Source organism: Nipponia nippon, unplaced genomic scaffold (genome assembly GCF_047370975.1).
Source record: "Nipponia nippon isolate SJK-2023a ecotype South Korea unplaced genomic scaffold, ASM4737097v1 scaffold_1, whole genome shotgun sequence".
NCBI lineage: Eukaryota > Metazoa > Chordata > Aves > Pelecaniformes > Threskiornithidae > Nipponia > Nipponia nippon.
This window is the reverse complement of record NW_028262290.1, coordinates 101958105-101979626: the sequence shown is the minus strand read 5'-3', so window position 1 is coordinate 101979626 and position 21522 is coordinate 101958105. Positions and strand designations below refer to the sequence as shown.

Sequence of the window (21522 nt, the reverse complement as noted above, 5' to 3'; positions counted from 1 at the left end):
AAATTACTTGAGTCTGCATTAAAGTCCCGGTGAACCAAAATTCAGAGTGTGATTTGGGGTGGAGGAGAGGGGGACAATATAGGCAATTCCTTTTCCTTGGAAAGCTGTTGTACTTATGTGTTTTCTACCAAAAAGATGTTGTGGTCCTGATTAGCAACTGCATATGTTTGAAAGATTCTGAAGTCTAAATGCTTGTATTGAGGGATCAGTTCAGAATTCCCTCTTCTCCTGTTGGCTAGAGCACCGCCAAAAGCTGCCAGGTTGAACAGAACAACATGGCTTTCAGAGAAAGGCAATATATGTATAATACATATAGATTTTTACCATACCTGCCTGTATGCTTCTCAAGGCTGCCATCCCTCATATAGCTAAGAGTATGAGTCAGCCTTGAACTGTTAAGAGCCAAGAAATTCGAAAGTCATTACCAGCAGTGCTGTCTGCTTGTATTGTTACAAAAATAACAGGCTTTGTGATATCAGTGAAGGATAGAGATTCAGCTAGAAAATTAGTCTGGTGGCCTTAGTTATTTTTAACTGCTGGAATCTCATGGCTGGCTGCCATCTTAAATTTTAATGTCTTATGTTTGTGTGATGGAACTTGCACTTGTGGGGAACAGTACAGTATCATGGGGAAGATAAGAGGAGCATTGCATGCGTACACAGCAGCGGTGTTTATTGTCTTAACTGTTTGAGACAGTATGCAGTTTCTGGTAGTTATGTTCTCATCTGTGGATCAGAAGCTATGCACTGAATTGTCATTGAGTGTGCTTTGTGTCTGAGCTTGATCCTAATATCAGGAAATGCAAGCTAGTTTTGCAGTGAATGCAAGCTCTTTTATTATGTGGAAATTAAACATCAATAGATGTGTAGCCACAAAGAAGCATGGGAGGACACAGTGCTGCTTTTGTGCATTCACTGTGTCCTCATATGGTGTGTCCCATAAGGATTCAATGAAGATTGTGCATGCTGTCCAGTCTGGCATTTTGTAGATCTGGTAACTTGTATTTTCTTTATATAAGTTAAAAAAAAAAAAAAAGCCCACAACCGTTTTCTGCAAGTACTTGTGTTTCTGAACTCAGGATAAGTAATGCTGCAAAAATCTGGATCATTTGCACAGTCTCTCAGTGTTTTTCTTAGTGTTGCTAGAAGTAATCATGTGGACTCCTTGGTTAACTCTTCTGTAGGATATAGAAGCTGCTGCTACTTGTCTCCTTTTAGTGGTAGCGAGATAGTAAAGTTGGCCTTCCAGACGAAAAAGGCCTATAAAATAACCTAAATTATTTTTCTGCCTTCTGATTGGGGTTAATTCTGACCTTGTGATGTTCTGATACCGAGCCTAATGCATTTTTCCTTAGGCTAAAGGACTGAAAGTCTCTTAGGCATCTGGTCCATTTGGCTGCTTCTGGGAATGAATGAAGGTTATAACAAATGCACAGTATCTCAGAAACCTGGAGTTTCAGTAGTAAGCTCTTCTGCAAATCACAATTTTTGGTGGCTAACAACTTTTCTAAATCTAGACAGATTTCCATAGAAACAGTAAAAAGGCTGTGTGTGAAATTATGGTCTTACCATAATAATATCTTCCCTACCCCTTAGTCTGCTGAAGTATTTGGGGTATATGTGTTAATACGTTGGAAGTACTTATTAGGTTGTCCATCCTATCTGTGTTCCTCTGTCCTCATTCTCAAAAGCAACAGAAATATTCAAAAAGCTGTTCAAAGGTGAGGTTTATGAAAATTGTATGCTCTGTATGGCTCTCTGGTTTAGTTTGAATGTTCTGAAATAAAACACTAAATAAAAATAATCACTTTGAGTAATGTGTTAGAATAAATGTGCGTATGATCAGCATGGGCAGGTGTATGCTAGTGGGTTCAGCTGGAAAGGCTTAAAAAAAAATCATCTGTTTTCAACTGCAGATCGCTGCCTGCATAGCTGAGAGCCAAGATAAATTCACCGAGGGAATGCCATGTTTGACCAACCTCTTAGTCATTTCATTATAGAAGTTTGGCTTGGTGGATGAGTGGAGAACAGTGGATATTGCCTACCTTGACTTCAGGAAGGCTTTTGACACTGTCTCCCATAACATCCTTGTAGAGAAACTGTTGAAGTATGGCCTGGATAAGCAGACAGTGAAGTGGATTGAAAACGGGCTGAATGGCTGTGCCTAGAGTGTGATGGTCAGTTGCACAAAGTCTAGTTGGAGGCCAGTAACTAGAGATGTACCCCAGGGTCAGTCATGGGTCCAGTCCTGTTTAACATCTTTATTAATGATCTGGATGATGGGGCAGAGTGTACTCTGAGCAAGTTTGCTGATGACACAAAACTGGGAGGAGTGGTGGATAGGCCAGAGGGTTGTGCTGCCATCCCGAGGGACCTCAACAGGCTGGAGAAATGGGCTCACAGGAACCTCACGAAGTTCAGCAAGTGGAAGTGCACATGGGGAAGAACGACTCCATGGGCACCACCCAGCTGTGAAGCAGATTGGCAGAAAGGGACCTAGGGGTCCTGGTTGACCATGAGCCAGCACTGTACCTTTGCCACAAAGAAGGCTAATGATATCCTGGGCTGCATTAGGAGGAACATTGCCAGCAGGTCAAGGGAGGTGATCCTTCCCCTCTACTCAGCACTGGTGAGGCCGCAGCTTGGGTACTGTGTCCAGTTCTAGGCTCCCCAGTACGGGACAGATACAGAGCTACGGGAGAGAGTCCATTGAAGATGATTAAGGGACTGGAGCATCTCTCCTATGAGGAAAGGCTGAGAGAGCTGGGGCTGTTCAGCCTGGAGAAGGCTTGGAGGGAACTCTTCAGTGTTTACAAATACCTGGAGGGAGGGTGTAAAGAAGATTGAGCCAGGCGGTGCCCAGTGACAGGCCAGCAGGTGATGGGCACAAAATGAAACACAGGAGGTTCCCTCTGAACACCAGGAAGCACTTTCTCACACTTTCTCACGGTGAGGGTGACCAAGTACTGGCACAGGTTGCCCAGGGAGGTGTGGAGTCTCCATCCTTGGAGGTATTCACATCTGTCTGGACATGGTCCTTGGCAGCCTGCTGCAGGATGGGTAGACAAGGAGACCTCCAGAAGTCCCTTCCAACCTCAGCCATTCTGTGGATTGATTGTGTGAGTCTGCGTAGTTCATTTCAGTGGAAAACGAAAGAATTTCATTTGCATCACTTTTACAGTGAAATAAAGACAATGCTCCACATTATGGGACCTTCAGGACTGACATAAATACTCTTCCCCTCCTATGCTGAAGTGTTCATTTCTGTTCAGTTGCTGATTATGCTGTACCCTGACACTGCCCAGGGCTCGGCCATTTCAGTGGCCGCATTCTAAGTGGGACATTTGGAATGACTTGGCTTAAAAAAAATAAGAACTTTTGGGCTTTTTGTCTGTTACAAAACCAGATAACTTTTATAGTTGATGGAAGGACAGAAGAGCAAGTGGGGAATATAAGACAGTAAAAAATGGCCCTGTTGCTGAAGAGTTTGTATCATAGAAGTAGTAACTGGAAGCATCCAGACAACCTGTTGCCCTTTCTAAGGTGAAGCCTTACTAAATTAGTCCTATTCGTTACAGAGGAGCACAGCTATGTGTATTCTGTCAGGAATTGCTTCCTGAGAGAATGTCCAACTGCAGATACCAAAATATTGTCATACTAGAAGCAGCATAGTGTTGTTGTGTGGTGTATTTTGGTTTTTTTTGGTGACGGTTATTTCTTGTGATCAATGATAATTTTTCTAATTGTGCAGCATATGAATAAATTGGGAGACCAGCTTACTCGTCAGTGTTCTGGCTGCTTTGCAGCTGCCTTAGGAAGGAGACTTTTGTTGATGTTGGATAGAGTAAAGGTCACAAAAGTCAAGTTATATTTTAAATCAAGTATCAGGCTTTTGGAAAGTTAATAATATTCTTTCCTGGTTTTGCAGGGAGCTTGCCCAAAGCCTTATCTTTTTGTACCTGGGACTTGTTTTTAAATCTAATTTTTTTTTTCTTGCTTTAGTGATGTTCTGTGGTCGTTTTGCGTATGTCTGGAGCAGTGTTACTGTTTGTACCACAGACTTGAGGAGGAATTGTCAGAGTCCAGTACTCTCTGACCAGGTTCTTTTAGATATTCTATGTGTGGAGGGTGTAATGTTTAATATCAGTTTACTTATTTGGAGATACTTGATGTGATACGGGATTTCAGATTTAGCAGAGCAATACAAAATATACTGAAATCGCAATGCAAATGTACATTACTCTTGGCAAAATATAGCAATGGCAGCATACAGTTCAATCGCAATACCAATGTGATTCCCATTCTTGGTCTCTATAATAAGCTCGCAGTCGCAACACTGGGCATCCTCTGTCACTGGGAAGGAATGCATGGGTTGAAGCCAGCTCAAGCCCGTGGCTCTCTTCAAAATTCTTTGGTTAGTTGTTCAGTTTTTATAATCTGTATTGGGCTGAGCCACATATTCGCTTCCCCCATGCTGGTCTGGCTCACTCAGGGAGACATTCACACTCTTTAATGAACTAAATGGGAGAAACATTTACACCATCAGTTAAACACCTATCAACAGTTGAGTGGATCAACAACACCTATCACCTAAAGCAAAGGCCAACCTCTGGTCCCCTTTGTGTTGAGATAAATAAATACACAGCTCGCTTTGCAAAAGCTGTGGTCAGTCACACCCTACCTTATTCCCTGAGCTCCCTGGGCACATTGCCCTTGCCCGTCTCCTCTGAGCCTTCTTCCATTGTAGGGGTTTATTGGTCAGTCACAAAAATACAAGTTGCAGACCACGGTCCAGTTGCTCCTGTGCTTTACAGACATGCCATCTTTAAAAGATCCTTTTTCAGAGAGCAGAAGTGCAGCTGCTGAGCTGCTAGAGTTTCTACTCTACTCCAGTCAGCCTTAGCAAGAGTAGCATGTCTAAGTAACTTCTTTCTTCCCTTTGCAAGGGAAAAAAGCAAGATGGTCTTTCATCATATAAAATTATGTGTGGTAAGGAACCTGCCAAGAGCAGCCAGTTAGCAGTATTTCTATCATATGTAGATAGAGGCAGCTGAAATACAAAAGTCGTTACTTTTAACAAGTCACGTAATGAATATCAAAGGGAATTGACTGTGATACTCTGCTTGAGAAGGGCTATTCTCCGAAAAAAAATCACTGCCTGTGTTTTCATTTACAGAAGCGTTTTTTGGTCAAACATCTACTTACGATCCTTTACGTGGGGGGAGTTTTGGGTTTGGCTAAACTAACTTTTTTCTTTGCCTGAGTAATGTTGCTTTGAACTATTCGTTCCTTAGTAGACCTATTTGTTGCTTAGGCTGCCTTATTTGGACAATTTGGTGTCCTGGCAAGGAATGTCTCCCTAGAAATTCTGCAGAAGTGTCTTCTTGCACTACCTTGATATCTGGGAGAGAATAGCTTGAGGGCTGCCTCAAGAGCTGACTTAACACTGCATGGATTTTAGCGCGGACGATACTGTCAGTGATCCCTCAGTTAAGGGTACCTGCTAGATTCTGTTTAAAGTCAGAGCAAAACCGGGGTCTGGGTAACTGCAGACAGAATATTTGGGGGTTTTGAGGTACAGGAGCCCAAGCGTGCAAATCTTTCTGAGACATTTCTGCATCTCCAGAGAATGAGATTTCCAGGTAAGTGAATTGTTCTGTATCTTCAGCTTGCCTGATGTACTATGTCATCCATCAAGAAGTCAGGAATAATAAAGCCTGCATTTAACCTGTCTTTTGGCTTTTACTGTGACATTCTAATTAATGCTTACATCTGACCTATTTTTTCCTGTGCTGTCTGTTGCAGTGCTTCATGGCCACAGCAGGGTACTAAACAATATTAGCGGAAACCGACATTAAGACATATAATTTCCACGCAGCTGGTTGGAAAAGCAGTTGTCACTGCCTTCCTGGTGCAGGATGGCATTTGGACTTGGTGTTCTCTGCCTGTTACTATGGGCAATAACAGGTAGGAGTTTACTTTTTGTGTGTCTGAGTCACCCAGAACGAGTGAAGCAAATGCTCCTGGAGTATGTATGCAGGTCTGAATGAAATGTGAGTAAGGCAAGAGCTGGGAAATCTTATGACTCCTCAGTGCAAAAAGTTCTTGTAAGGTACACCTCCATCACTGGCAGTTTATTGCAACGGAGGAAGGCAGTTTGAGTAGCTGTTTGGAGCCAATTTCAATAGGGCTGTTTCAAGGGAGATGCATGGGACAAAAGGGGGTAGTGGGAGAGTTCAAAGAGTTGTCATTCTCCTCTTGCAGGATAACAATTTAAGAATGATGTATTGCTTGTGTTCTAAGTTACCTTTTTTCTTCTGAAGTATGATAGGATGGTTGATTTATGAGAAGCATAAATGCATTTGTTTACGTCTCTCACCTCATCATCTGCTCTACAGACATGTATTTCCTTTCAAAGACCGCAGGAAAGCCCTGTAAGTTTCTGCTTCAGCTACAGAGATAGGTAACTTATTTCCGTAATCAGAGAGGTGAAGAATGATTGTAATTCTTAATACTGCCTCTGTGTCATAGGGACACTTAATCTGGTGCAGGCAGTTTTGACATGGCAACTACAGAACGATATATGGAAACATGGGGTTTATTTCTTTAAAAGACACTGTTTGAATTCTGGCTATGGAGATACTGGCAGTATCTATATTAGCAGGAATTGAGAAAATGATACTCAGTTATCCTGTAGTATAAACAGGATTGGCTGTTTCATGAGGGGAGAGCCTTGCTAATGTGCTAAGGCTTAAATTGACTACTGAATTGGGAAATGTTGGATGAGGGGGGATAGGCATTAACTACAGCTGTGCTAGTTTGAAGTAGTCCTCAAGATCACCCTGAGCATGTCATAGTGCCAAGCTTTTTGAGGAGAGCATGGAGCTGAGGGTTTTGTTGCTGTAGTAAACAATAGGGATGCCTTTTGTAAATAAATAAAATGCTCTCCTGTGAGGTACTGAGTACTTCCTGTAGGCTCCATGCCAGTATCTTTAAGAAAAAAACATGGCAACTTCAACAGAAGGCAATAATGTGCAGTAAATACTGAATTTTGGCTGTAGAGTGTCACAGTTTTATGCTTTTGATAATGCTGTTAATTGTTAGCAGGCTAGAATATCCTCCATGTGCATATAGAAAGTCTTGTTTTCATTCTTTAGTTGCAAATTTGCTATGCTCTCTTGCTTTGAGAACAAGACCATTATACTCAGACTGCTGGCTGTATTCCAGCCCTCTCCCTGTATCTCAGGTACCAGCACACCGTGTTTAGGGGCTAATACATTCTAGCATAACATATTATTTTAGTTTAAATTTTAGTATTTATTTCCATCTCAATAATTTGTGGTATTTTCCATACAATTAGTATTAACCCTAACCAAACTGGAAGGTACTTGCTGATTTCCAGGATATGTTTACTGAAATACATCAGTGGATGCTCACCTTTAAGTGAAAAGGGCTTCTTTTTTTGTGCAAGCTTTAAGGTGAATTGACTCAGGCTCAGGAAGTTACTAGATGTTCATTCTGCAGTTTTTCTCTCCACATGAGCTTGTGCTTCTGAAGGCTACTTAAAAAAAGTTTTCTTACCACTTGTTTTAAGATAATGAGAAGGCTGACTTAATATAAGAAAGGCTTGACATTGCATCATGGAGAGAATAGAGAAACAGGCTCATTAGTGAATATCTTCAGAAGGATATTGAAGAATATGCTCTGGTTTGTCAAAAGAAATTGAGGTGGGCTACTTTCTCCTGTTTAGATGACATTTATTTGTCTTTTTTTATTTTATGCGTGGTAACTTTTGGCTAATAGTGTTTGGCTGCTTTTCATGAATGTAGTGGGTTGCCCTTGGCTGGCTGCTGGGTGCCCAGCAAGTCACTCTATCACTTCCCTGTCTCAACAAGACAGGAGAGAAAAATATGATTAAAAGCTCACGGGTTGAGATCAGGAGAGGGAGGTCACGTACCAATTACAGTCAAGAGCAAACCAGACGACATAGGGAAGTTAATTTATTGCCAGTTAATCAGAGTAGGATAATGAGAAGTAAAAAATCTAAAATCACTTTCCCCCCCACCTCTCCCTTCTTCCCAGGCTCAACTTCACTCTCAACTCTTGTAATTCCTTCCTCCAAGTGGCTCAGGGGGATGGAGAACGGGGGTTGCAATCGGTTCATAACGCTTAGTCTCTTGCCGCTCCTTCCTCCTCACGCTCTTCCCCTGCTCCAATGTGGGGTCCCTCCCACAGGATACAGTCTTTCACAAAGTTCTCCAGCGTGGGTCCTTCCCATGGGCTGCAGTTCTTCAAGAACTGCTCCAGCGTGTGTCCTTTCCGTGGGGTGCAGTGCTTCAGGAACGGACTGCTCCAGTGTGGATCCCCTGCAGGGTCACAAGTCCTGCCAGAAAATGTGCTTCTGTGTGGGCTCCTTTCCACAGGGCTGCTGTTCCTGCCAGGAGGCTGCTCCAGCATGGGCTCTCCATGGGGTCACAGCTTCCTGCAGGGTTCATCTGCCTGCTCCAGTGTGGGGTCCTCTATGGGCTGCAGGGTGGATATCTGCTCCACTGTGGACCTCCATGGGCTGCAGGAGAACAACCTGCTTCACCATGGTCTTCACTATGGGCTGCAGGGGAATCTCTGCTCTGGTGCCTGGAGCACTTCTTCCCCCTCCTTCTTCACTGAGCTTGGTGTAGGCAGGGTTGTTTTGCATATTCTCACTCCCCTGTCATGGCTGCTGCAGTTGTGCAGTGGTTTTTTCCCCGTTCCTAAATATGTTATCACAGAGGTGTTGCCAGCATTGCTGGTTGGCTCAGCCTTGGCCAGCAGTCGGGTAACTAGAATACTATTGGCTTCAGCTTTCTGTTGAGGATTTGCTTTTATGTAACCGAGCATTTTTTTTGTGTGTTTGTTCTCCTTCTCCTCCCCTTGCAGTGCTCAGTCTGCAGTCAGCATCCTTTCTGAGGCCCAAAAGAGCACTTTGGCATCCCAGATGTATCCCTGCTTTAAAGACCTGTGAGATTTCAGGGAAAGGGAAGGGAAACACCAAATAACCTAAAAGCAGCCTGTAGAAAAAGAATGAAAACACATTCATGGTGTACAGAGATGTTAGCTGTTGCTAGAGAAACTGATGCAGTGACAGTTCAGATGTTGATGAAGTTCTCAGTATAACAGCTGTTCTGGTTTCCAGGACAGTACTTTCTATAGGCCTTTACTAAAGCAGCTGGAGTATGAGCCTTTTTCAGCATTTATGATACAAATCGTGCTTTTTAGGGGGTTATAACTCTGCTGTGGAAATTGGCTCTAGCTTGAAAATTGGAGTTCAAGTTCTCCTCTTAGGGGACTGCAATTAAAAAAAAAGTTATTTTTATTTTGTTTCCAGAACGTTATCAAAATTGTTTCAATGTGTTATTATGGTGGTAGGAAAAGCAAAACTTATTTCTTACTGATACAGCATCTTTCCTCTGAAAATTCACCAAAATGAGGAAAGCGTTACTTGGATAGATTAAAAAAATCATTAACCCTAAAAGTAGAGTGGCACTAGTTTGTTGCTTGGAGAGAGTGGAGGGAACAGCCGTCAAGAAAGCAGAGACAGTCCTACCCTTCCTGTAGGAAGCTGTTGTAGGACCTTCCATGCTCACATAGTTCAGAGGTTTTCAGGCTGTGAGAATGGTGTGCCACGTGAGCTCTCAGTGCCGTGCTGCCAGCAACAAGGTAATGGGAGGTGATTCTGGTCAAACTTGAGTTTTTTTGGTGCAAGGTCTGAATCTGAGCTGCTCTTCTATATTGCACATTTCCTCTTTTCCCTTCTTTCTGCTGCTTCTTGTACTGCTTGCTGCTAGGGAAAACAAATAGACCAGCTCACAAGTGGGTAGTTCTCTCCTTGCAGGGTTTCAGACTGGGGGTAATTAGCCATGATGAACCCAGTGTTAGTACACTGTCACAATTTGCTACTTACTAACTAAAGAATATTTGCCTCCAAGTCATTCAAGTGCTCGTGGTTGTGTGAGCCTGCCAGAGAGGGGGGAGAGAGCATCTGTTAGGGTTTGGAGTTAGTCTCCATGTCCATTTGTGGAAGGGTCTCCAGCCAGTTGTGATGGAGGAACAGCTGTGTTCCTGCTGGGCTCTTGACATCAGTGGACTCATGCACCAAGATATGAAAGAGTGGTAGCGTGCAGCTCCAAGAAGGGTGTGGATGTTTCCTCACTAAAGGAAGGAATCTCTTTAAAATGAAGCTATAGTCCACAGTGTGACTATTTATTAGGGTTTTGGTGGGGGGTATGGTGGTTTTTTTTTTAGGGTAACCAACTTGCCTGACTAGGTCTCTGGATATGTCAAGTGTTGTCCTTCTGTAGACATAGTAAGGTACAGCTAAAAGGAAGGGGAGCACTTGGCTTGCAGAACTTTTAGGCTATAGATGGCCCAGGCACCAGAGGGCTTTCAGGGCTTGTAATAAAGGGAAGCAGTCTTTCTGTTGGTAACCTGAATGAGTACTTGTGAAACAATAAATAGAATTGCATGATGCTATTTTTTTGCCATTAGTGGTCAGAGTAGAACAGTGCTTTAATTTCCGAGTTCAGTTAACTAAAGGATAACAGCTGTGCTATGACCTGAGACAGCAGGTAATGGTTTAGCAGACACAAATGTTACTATATGCCCTTTCATGTGGCACACTTTCAGTAAATTTTCTGTACGCTATCTCTTACTTGAGCCCATTGCAGACTGGAGATTGGATGGGGTGAAGGGGAATATGAAATTAGAGATCAGATTAAGTTCACTCTAAGTAGATTGTATATATTTTCCATCTGAAGACAGTTAATGAACACCCTTAGTGTCAGGCTGAAATAACCTGCTAAATTAATGCATTCTTGCCCACCTACTGCTAGAATTCAACTCAGGTGTAACTCTAGCTGAAGCAAGAGATGAAACTTTGATTACTTTGATATTTGATTTACACTGTTAGATTTAATTTAGAGTTGGTGGAGAAATAATTTTCCCATTGTACAGAAATTCTGAAGCTTAGTGTTTTTTCCATTCCTTATTGGGATGAAACCAAGGCCTTCTGACATTTGAAAAAGGGGTTAGCTAAGGTCTGTGGCTACAATGCTTGCTTGGGAGATTCAGGTTCAAAGCCAGGCTCAGTGCTGGGTCCTGCACTTGGGTCACAACAGCCCCATGCAACGCTACAGGCTTGGGGAAGAGTGGCGGGAGAGCTGCCTGGCAGAAAAGGACCTGGGGGTATTGGTCGACAGCCGGCTGAATATGAGCCAGCAGTGTGCCCCGGTGGCCAAGAAGGCCAATAGCATCCTGGCTCGTTATCAGAAATAGTGTGGCCAGCAGGACTAGGGAAGTGATCGTCCCCCTGTACTTGCCACTGGTGAGGCTGCATCTCAAATACTGTGTTCAGTTTTGGGCCCCTCTCTACAAGAAGGACGTTGAGATGCTGGAGTGTGTCCAAAGAAGGGCAACAAAGCTGGTGAAGGGTCTAGAGCACAAGGGTTAAGAGGAGCAGCTGAGGGAACTGGGATTGTTTAGTCTGGAGAGGAGGAGGCTGAGGGGAGACCTTATTGCGCTCTACAACTACCTGAAAGGAGGTTGTAGCGAGGTCGGGGTTGGTCTCTTCTGCCAAGTAACAAGCAATAGGACAAAAGGAAACAGCCTCAACGTGCGCCAGGGGAGGTTTAGGTTAGATATTAGGAAAAATTTCTTTACCGAAAGGGTAATCAGGCACTGGAACAGGCTGCCCAGGGAAGTGGTTGAGTCTCCATCCCTGGAGGTATTTAAAAGATGTGTAGATGTGGTGCTTAGGGACATGGTTTAGTGGTGGACTTGGCAGTGTTAGGATAATGGTTGGACTGGACGATCTTAAGGATCTTTTCCAACCTAAATGATTCTATTATTATCTTAGGAATATGCTGGACTTGTTTCTCTCTATGGCTAATGAAACACCATTAATTTTGTGGGAGGTTCACTCTGCAGTGTGATAGCTGATGTATCAAGCTGGAAGTGGCAGAGTGAGAATTGAAGCTTTGATGCTGAGTGAGGACTTGAAGTCTGGCCTCAGGTTAGAGATTTGGATTATTCCAATTGCCTAAGTCTGTCTTTAAGACAAGAGTTGTTGGTCATTGTTTTCTGAACAAATAAATAATGAAACTTTTTCAAATTTATTTTAACAGGTTGGTCACTTTCTCCTTCAGGGATGAGGTAAAGAAGGGAAGGGATGAACACAGCTCTCAAAGGAGTTTTTTGACCCAGCTTAATAGTACTGTTCTTAAAGTATTAATTGTAATGAGTTGTTACTGACCTGATATTGCACACTCACACAGAGTCATGTTTCTGTTTTACCCTATTAAAAGCCTGTTTCTTATCTCCCTGCTGACTACAGGATTAACTAATTGATATGGGTTGAAAGAGGACAGAATGGTTAAATGGGCTGCCCCACTCCTATACTTCATTTTAACCCAGAGCTCTGCTCGCTCCCCTGTCCTAAGTCATACAGACAACTTAAAGGAAAGACTTGTGATGCCAATTCAGAGTCTCTGCCACAGTCTTATGTTCTTGGAGGTGAAAGGGAACGTAGAGGAAATATTTATGTGCAATGTGAAAGAAAAAGATGCACAAATCCTGAGCATCTCCTGGGTACAGATAAAGATACTTCATGTGTGGGCTGTGTTAGAACAGGATAGGTTGTTTTAAATTCATGTTCCTCTGGATAGATTTTTCACTGAAAGTGTAAAGTGGAAGAGTGAACAGCATCCCAGCTCTGTGTGAAGGAGTAGCTGGAGTCAGAAAAATGGTCCTTGAAGCTGTTTATCCTTTTTGTCAGCTTCCTATTCAGCTATACCTATTTGCAAGTCATTGATCTTTTTTTAAAATTTGTTTTTGTTTCATGTTTTTCCTCACCCCAAAAAAACAGCTCTGCAAATCCATCATAAAGTCTTGTCCTCTCTGTCCCTCAGTGTGTGGTGCAATTTTTTATTTTGTTTGTTTGTTTTGGGTTTTTTGCATTGAACTTAACCTACTTTGCAAGCTGTACATTCATCCCAGGCAGTATGATGCCCCACAGGCATTTCAGTAGCTGTATTCAGATCATGTATTGTGAAGGAGTGTACTGCAGTTCAGCCCAGAAGATGTGGTGGGAACTGTAGTGTGGTGGTTGGACACACTGCATGCATAGGAGAATATCTGCATCTCCAAGGCTCTAGGTCATGGTCAGATCTAACCCCTGTTGCTGGCCTATTCCTACTCTTTGATTTCATTTTTCCTGCCCGTCAGCTCAACAGATTTGAGCTGGAATACATTAGTCAAGCTGCCTTTTTCTCCTGCCATATACTGTTGTGAATAATGAAGTTTCTGCTGCCAGAACTCAACTGTTAATGACATGCAAAGCAGGCAGAGTCAACTTTGTCTTCCGTTACTGTGTTAGCTCCACAGTGGTCACATCTTGTTTTCACTGGTTGAGTTAGCAAGTCTAGTTGAAAACCATGTTAAGAAGAATGTCCTGGTTTTACTCAAGTGTTCTTTGAAGCATGGTAAGATTTATCAAGTTGCATTTTGGAGATAGGAATTCTGAAGAGCAGTTATAACCAGGAAAAAAACACCTAGAAAAGATGTTAAAAATTGACTGAGATATACAGTGTGTTGATTCATGCTTTATTTGAACGCTTCACCTCAGTCTGTGATGTGCTGTGAAAATAATTCTGATGTCATACTAAAAGATTACAGCTTCGCTGCAAAGGAAGGAAAGAGGCTCCCTACTGGAGCAAGCTCTTGGGGTTTCATGTGAACTAGTGGGTAAAGCAGCAAAAGTTTGAGAAATTGATCCAGCTTTTGTATTAAGCCCAGCAATTATGTTGGTGTGAGGGACTCTTCATCAAGTTCAAGTAAGATGGCAGATGTTTTTCCTATGTAGATTTTTGCTGCCTTCTCCCTTAAATGAAACAATGACATGTTACAGCATCTTATTTGAGTTTTGTTTTAAAACATGTTTTGTTTGCTATGCTATGGGGGTAATGGAGGTACCCCATGATGGTTTTTTTTGTGTTCCCTGCTCTTTTTTTAAGTATTGGCAACTCACTTTCATCTCTATGTATTTGTATTTGTAGCAAGGGTACTTTGCAGAGTGTATCAAGATCCTACACTGAAGAATCCTCCAAAGTACAAATACCACTGCAAAGCGACGCGCTGAAGAAAAAGTAGTGGTGATGTTAGTGAAAGGAAGTGAGCTTATTTATCCAGGGTACCACCTGTCTTTATCTTGTCTCCTGTGATAAGCCATTTTTGGTCACAGTAAACTATATTATGGCTTGGTTGTAGTTTTGTGCCTTATGTTGGTGGTGTCGTTTCAGGTTCCAGTTGTGAGCAGTGCAGAGAAGGAGCCACGTACTCAGGTGCAGTAATATCTCCCAACTTAGAAACGACGAAAATTATGCGAGTTCCTCATGCTATGTCAGTGTCTGACTGCATCGCAGCATGTTGTGATCTCTCTGGTTGTGACTTGTCCTGGATGTTTGAACGACGCTGTTACATCGTGAACTGCCAACACAAAGAGAATTGTGAACCTAAAAAAATTGAAACTGTAAAGTCCTATCTTACTTTTGTGCTGAGGCCTTCTCAGAGGCCAGCCTCGCTGCTAGGATTTGGGCAAGTGATCCCAAGCATGGTCCACTCTGTGGGACTCCAGAATGAGCCGTCTGAGGAAGTGAGCAGCTTGAAGGGGCTGTCTCTGCTTGGCAAAGATCCCAGCCTTGAGGAGATACCTGAATACATTGATGATTATAAAGAGTTGGAGCAAGACCCCTTTCAGGTGAGCATCAAACATGAGCAGAAGGAGAGCACGGATTATGCTGACTGGGGCCTGATGGTGGCAGGTGAAAACGGCTTCAACTCTTCCATGGGTGATGATGGAGATAACCAGGAAGACTTTACTGTAAAGAAAGGGGAGGCTGGGAAGGTGGAAAGCCTTCTGAATAAAAACAGCTCCGAATTGAACTCCGTCACTGAACATTCCATGGAGGGGTTGTCATCTCTCCCGGAGATTACACCATTCCCTGGGAAAACATTTGAAAGTGAAGCAGCTGTTCAACTTCTTGCACAACCTGATGATGCTTTGCAAAAAGAGGTATGTTTGCGCCTCAGAAAGCACACAGAGTATGGTGAGGCCACTTTGCAGTTTTTTTGTTTTTCAGATCAAATGAGGTTATTGCTTTGTAATGTAACCCTAACACTGAAATGACTTACGGTCCTGTTACAGTGTAGAAAAGGCTGAAGGGGAGAGGACTGTCTTAATAGGCAGATGAATTGCTGAAGGACTCTTTTCCTATCAGATGATAAGGCGCAGAGTTTGTTTTGGGACACTATGGGATTTCCTTGGAAGCATACAGATGAGTGGGCTTGGACCTGGTATAGTAATGTTATGGTATTCTTCCTTTTGACCCTTGGTGACTCATTAGAAGTTAGCTGAGCAATACTAATGGACCTGCTAGTATCCAAAGGCCAAGACCAGTAAACATAAGTTCCTCAATCAGTAAAATTAAGCCTGTTTTATGGGTTTCATGTTACTAATGCATAGTGGTGTTATAGATGTAATGGCGCTGAGTAAATACCTTTTATAATGCTTTTAAAACATATAAGAGGGGCAAGGTACATAAGGAGGGACAGTGGTGGTTTTTGACCATGATGTACAGCAGGATAAAGTGGATAAGGTGTTTTTGTTCTCAGAATCCTTTTCTTGAGTCTGGCAATAAGAAAAATAAGTTTAATACTTAAAACCTAATTTAGATACTTGAGTAAGATGCACCTGTTCTCTATTTATGCCAACCAGTTTGATCAGTTCAGACTAAAGGGGCTCTGGTTCCTTAAGAACAGTTGGAAAGTTGAAACAGGCTGTAAAGTCAACATTTACTGGGTTTGACACACACCCCTGCTAGAGGGAAGAGGAAGTCAAGCAATGTTAGCTGGATTGCTCTAAATTCCACCAGATTTTGTAACCAGCAACTACCTATCTCTTGCTGTAAAAATGATAATTTATTGCCGTTACTGTAAGGAAGAAAAATACATGTAAATAAGAAAGTTGCATGAAATCTGTGACAACTGAGGTTCTTGGAGGGGATGACTGAAATGGCATAAGTATGTGTAGAGAACAGCAGGTCTTAAGATACAGTCTAACTTGGGTACCATCGCAGCCTAGAGGTGTGGCAGTTTCTGGGCTCTGCTTTGAAATCCTCTAGATAATCTGAGAACTTCTGGGATTTGTGGAGGGCCTCTGGGAGTGCTGTGAGGAACACGAGTGGTTGCTGCAGCTGGGAGAGGACAGCTAGCAGAGACTGGGACCTCTAGCAGCTTCTCACAAGCTCTGTCAGCTGTTCTTGATCAAAGGGTGCTTTGGGCTTTTGTCCTAGCTGGCTCATGATCACAGAGGGTGATGCACCCTTTCAGTGGGTGCTAGTGGGAGGCCAAGGAGCTCTACCTAGAGATGGCAATGAGCTAGTCAAGACTTTATATGGGTCAGGGCTGGCAGGCCAACTGTGTTGGGCAACATTAGGGTGCATGTCTGCTCCAGACTGTGGTCAGGAAGAAGTAGACGAAGCCTTCAGGCAACTGGGAGGAGCCTCATATGAGGACCAGGAGCTGTGAATGGGGGATTTAAGCCACCCCAATACCTACTGGGAGGGTGAGAGAGCAGGGCACAAGCAATGCAGGAGTGCGTTGATGATAACTTCAAGAAGTTATCAGAGGTGATTGTGGAGCTGACAAGGAGAGAGGCTCTGCTGGACCTCACCCTTGCAGGCAAGGAGGGATTGGTCAGGGCCATGAGGTGGAGGAGTTCAGGCTCCTAAGAGGGGTGGGAATAAGTCAAAAAGCAGGGTCTCAGCCTTTGGCCTGTTGTGGGATTTGCTTGGAAGAATCCTGAGGGAGACTGTCTTGGAGACAAGTGAGGACCATGAGAGCAGGTTGCTTGCTTTTCAAGGATCACCTCCTCTGGGCTCAAGAGAGCCTGTGACTTTTATGATTGACCAAGTTGGTCTGGAGTATATTGGCACAAGCGAGAAGAGATTAGAACTTGTCTCCATGTGTATGGAAGAACATTTGATAACAGATAAAGTGCTGTTGCAAGTTGAAAAGTGGGTACTGCTTCTGCAAGCAGAGTTGACGACAGAAGAAGTATCTACCATGCAGACCTTGAAATGAGCATAAATTAACATGGGAGTTTAGGCAAGGGGGGTAGATGCTATTTGTTTTTTCTACTAGTGTGCAAAAAGTACGTATGGATGTACATATAAAAGTATGATACCAAAGTATACTGTTCCTGCTGATAAAACTTAGAGTGACATTCTTTCATGCGCTAGAGTTGCAGTTAATTCTAACAAATGGCAATAGCTGAGCTGTTCTTACAAAGTTAAAATTAAGGAAACCCATCCACTGCTATACTAAGCTCATCTCCCATTTTCCTTTCATCTGCTAGGGGAAACTAACAAACATCTTTTAGTTACGGTCTGTGCTGTGTGCTGGAAATTAAGCCATGGAAAGAACCTGCAGTAGCTCCACACACCACCATGTTTGTGCACTTTGGCCATGCAGTAAGACTTGAAGCTTGCCTCCATTGTATTTTGCTGGCAAATGGAAGCCACATTAGCACTGTGCTAAGCTTTAGCCAATTGTCATGATCTCTGCCGACCGAACTGCTTATGCCTTGTGCCTTAGAGAAGCCATACAACTCTTGAGATCACCTAAAGTATGTGGCAAACAGCTGTGCAAATTTGTTCCCCATCTCTGAGGGATCATGTGAATACAGCTTTATGAAAGTTGAGATTTCACACCTTGCGGTGGTAATGATATATATGGCCAAGCCTACTTTGTAAATCTCTACTTTGATTTTGCCACCTCAGCCAGAATAGGAAGATTTTGTTTCTCTTCGTGCACTGCCTGTGTAGATAGGAGTTTATAGTAAAGTGGAATGGAGAGAAACCTGTTTCTGACTGGGACACAGAGGAGGCGTTCCTGTGTGGTCTTTACATTATGCTAACATTATGCTAGCACAGCCATTGAAATTCCCATGGAAAGGCTGAGGAATCAGCTTGCTTCTTTCCGTGCAGAAGAGACGAAGCTCCAAAACTGGGTCGGTCTTTAGCCTCAGCCGGTAGTGATGTTGAAGAGCTGATAAGACAACTGTAGTTAGAAAATGATCTGGCAGTGCTCTGTTAGCAGAGCTATAGAGGGTTGATGAGCATTGAAAGCCATTCATGAAATGCATTGTGAAATGACTTTAAAAGCTCTCTGTTAATGTAGAGAAAAATTAGGAATCTGGAGAAGCAGAAGGTTTTGAGAAACTGCCAAAGCCTGTGCAGCCTCTGTTTCCCAATTGGGAATCCTTTGCATTTAGACGTTCGTAGAGAAATGAAGATGATGAGCCGTTTTGGCAAACACCTTTTCCTGGCCTTCCCCAGGTTCAACTTCAGTCCAGACACATCTCTTCTCCACTCCCCTTCTTTTCACTGCACGTTATGGTCAGTCCCTTTGGTGAGGTGACAGGTGGCACAGGATGTTGGGGTCAGTGCCTGGCAGTTTCTTTTTTGCCACTTGTTGCTTCTTTTCCGCCACATTCCCTCCTTATTACTTGTTTCCTCTGCTCCAGTGTGGGCTTCTCTGTGGTCCTCAGTCCCTGGAAGGTGGCATGAAGTGTGTCCTTCCCAGAGGGTGTCCCCAGCTCTGTGCCCGATAATGACCCCTTCCACGTGTTCCCTCTCATTTCTCCTGTTGTGCATCGCCCCCACCTCCTCCTCATGCCCCCAGTGGCTATTGCTCGCTCTTAACTATGTCTGAGTGGTTGCAATGTTGACGCGTGGTGTCTTGTTTCCATCCATTGCCAAACTGTCTGGGACCACAGAGGTGACCCCTGCAGCCAGACCCCTGCCACCCAAACCGTGCTGGTTATGCCTAACGCAAACTTCCAGCTTGGCTTCAAGTTTTTCTGGTTTGGGAACTGCACTCGTGACTAGTGAAAAAGATGCTGCCTGTGATAAATTCTGGTGATAGATTTCATTCTTATGTGTCTCGTTCTCCAGCAAGCAGACATTTTAATCAAATCTCACATGGATTGTTCAGGCACATATTTGTGTTTCCTTCTGAAAAAAAAAATGTTTCTTTGGAAACCAAATTTTGTTATTAAGGAAATCTTTAAGTTTTTATACTGGATTAAAAACGCCCAGATGTCTCTAGATAGTTTTCTCACTGGTATATGATTGAAACTACCTCTCAGACTGTGGCCTTGTATAGGTTATGAAAATGTGAAGATCTTAAAACCATTTTTGCTAATGACTTTAATGAAATACCCTCTGTTTATTGCATGTTATACAATGTTTTCCTATCATCCACTTAACTCTGCCACAGCAATTCTATAGCTCTGTTCCTAGATATGTGCTGACGCACTCCCTTCTGCAGTTTCCAGATAAAACTGTTCTGACAAGCAAGACAGAGCAGGGTGGCAAAAATGCAGTTCCCTCCCTTCATAGTAGTCAGTAGGATGCAGTGTCCTCAGGTGCTGTGTTCTTTGAGCAAGGACCTGGAGAGAGATTTTAAACTATGAGACCAACCAAACACAGGCCTCTGGAGTTTGTGCCCCAGGAGCATCCTGGTTATAAATGCAGTCAGATATAGGGTGTTTCTGTATGTGACATGGGATAGAGCATATGGGATTTGTCCGTTAACTGAGTAACCTGGCTTTTGGGTTTACATCAGAGTGATCTTACGGACTGTTACCCTCTAGCAGCTCAGTAACATTAATACATTTAGAAATCTGTGCAGAGTAAATGCTGTCAAGCTGCCCAAAACAGAAATCTGCAGTGCTGCCCATCCTTGAAGTGAGATACCTGTGAAGTATTAATTGTCTTTTTAAAATTTCCAGTTAACTGCTGGTATGTTAAGCAAGGTGAGGTTTTTCAGGTCTTAGTCAGATTCCAGCTAATGCTATATTGATGATGCAATGTTTCAAACATTTATTCAATAGGTTAGGCCTGACTTGATTCTTGAGTTTATTACGTTTGCAGGACTAATGGTGCAGTCAAAATGCATAAAGCTCTACCTAAGAAAGCTTAAGATGGCTGACAGAATATGTGATGAAGAGCCTTTTAATGTCTGATTGGTATGCCTTCAGAATTGATATTTAGAAGTTAGAATGAAGTGGAATATCAGCGATGTTCATATCTTTTTTTGGCTTTGTTTTGGCCTTGAGGCCTGTGAATGCTGAACAGCCCTGTTTGGTTAAAAATGCATTGACTTGATCCCAAGGGGATGTAAAAGACCCCTGAAAGATGTTTTGATATTTAGATTTACCTGTGAAAAATGTTTATTCCTTTCTTGAAGTCTGCACTTCGTGTCATACAGTATGATGGTTTGCTCTTTTGCAACTCCCCAACTACACGATTAACGATTTCAAGCAAGTATGATCTCTACTAGATAGATAACTGAATGCAGAAAAGGAGGGAGAAGCAGACCAGTGAAAGAGCAGAGTTTCACTGCTGACAGAGCTGCTCTCCTTAAGGTTTTCCAGATAAATGTGAAAGAGCAAATGGTACTGCAGTTATGTAGTAGTCATCTGTGCAGAGGGACATGGAGGAAACACTGCTGGGGAAGCAGTTGTATAAAACACAACACTAGCCCTTGACTCGCCAGAGTCCTGATCAGTTGTCTTTAGGAGTATTTGAGGAAGATGCTTTCTTGAGGGGGAAAGGTGGGTTGCCTTGGAGGATCAGGATGGAGCAAGGCAACATGGTTGGGCTTGTCCTTCCCATTACAGGGAGAAAATAAAGCACCCAATCTGTGGGGTCAGCCAGGGACCAGAAGTGGGGAAGGATCCCCCTTGGGCATGATGCTGTTGCCTGCACTGTAACTTCCTCAGGGAATTGCATGACTATTCTTTTGGATTATGGGGGTGTTCTTGTTTTCTGTTGGAATTCTCAAGAGATTTGCACTCAAGTCAGACACTGAGAACTGAAGGATGTGGGCCCTCGTGGTTGGTGTGTTTATTTTGTAACAAGGAGTAGTAGCTGTACAGGTGGGTAAAAGCAAACAAACCACAAAGCCCATACCAAGAGAACTGCCTACACTACTCACTCCCAGGAGGAGTCCTTCTTTTCTTTCCTTTTCCTTTCAGTTCCCAAGCTGGAATTAAGGTTAATCTTGCCCTGCACATCTGCTCCAGGATCTCTCTCAGTAATAGTTTCTGCCTGAACGCTCAATTTCTGATACTGCCCCTGCCCCAATTATCTGCTGCCTGCTAACATTCTTAGTTTAAGCTGTATGTTTTTTGGCTGTGGCACCACTTCCGACATGACAGCGCCACAGGGCAGCTTTTTTGACTGCAGAGTCTTGCCTAGGCTTGCTGACTGAGGAGATGTATGGTGCCATTGCAGAAGAGTGTCCCAGGAAAGGTACGTTTGAGGTGACTGTGTCCCCATCTGTCCTACAAAGCCAGGATGGCTGCTTTTCAGCTGATAGATTGGCAAAGGGACAGGAGAGGAGGAAGGCCAGAGGAAGCTCAGAA

General features: G+C 43.2%; 1 protein-coding gene across 3 annotated transcripts in view; it reads left to right on the top strand.

Annotated features, from left to right (window-relative positions):
• Positions 1–21522, top strand: part of KIAA0319 (KIAA0319 ortholog) — a 60570-nt gene that overhangs the window by 8118 nt on the left and 30930 nt on the right. For 2 of the 3 annotated variants that reach the window (XM_087764958.1, XM_087764953.1), the window contains exons 2-3: positions 5805–5966; positions 14330–15102. In XM_087764958.1, the coding sequence (XP_087621084.1) occupies positions 5918–5966; positions 14330–15102 (822 nt within the window). In that variant the 5' untranslated portion in view covers positions 5805–5917. The remainder of the gene's footprint in view (positions 1–5804; positions 5967–14329; positions 15103–21522) is intronic. The other variant, XM_087764967.1, reaches the window with a different exon arrangement.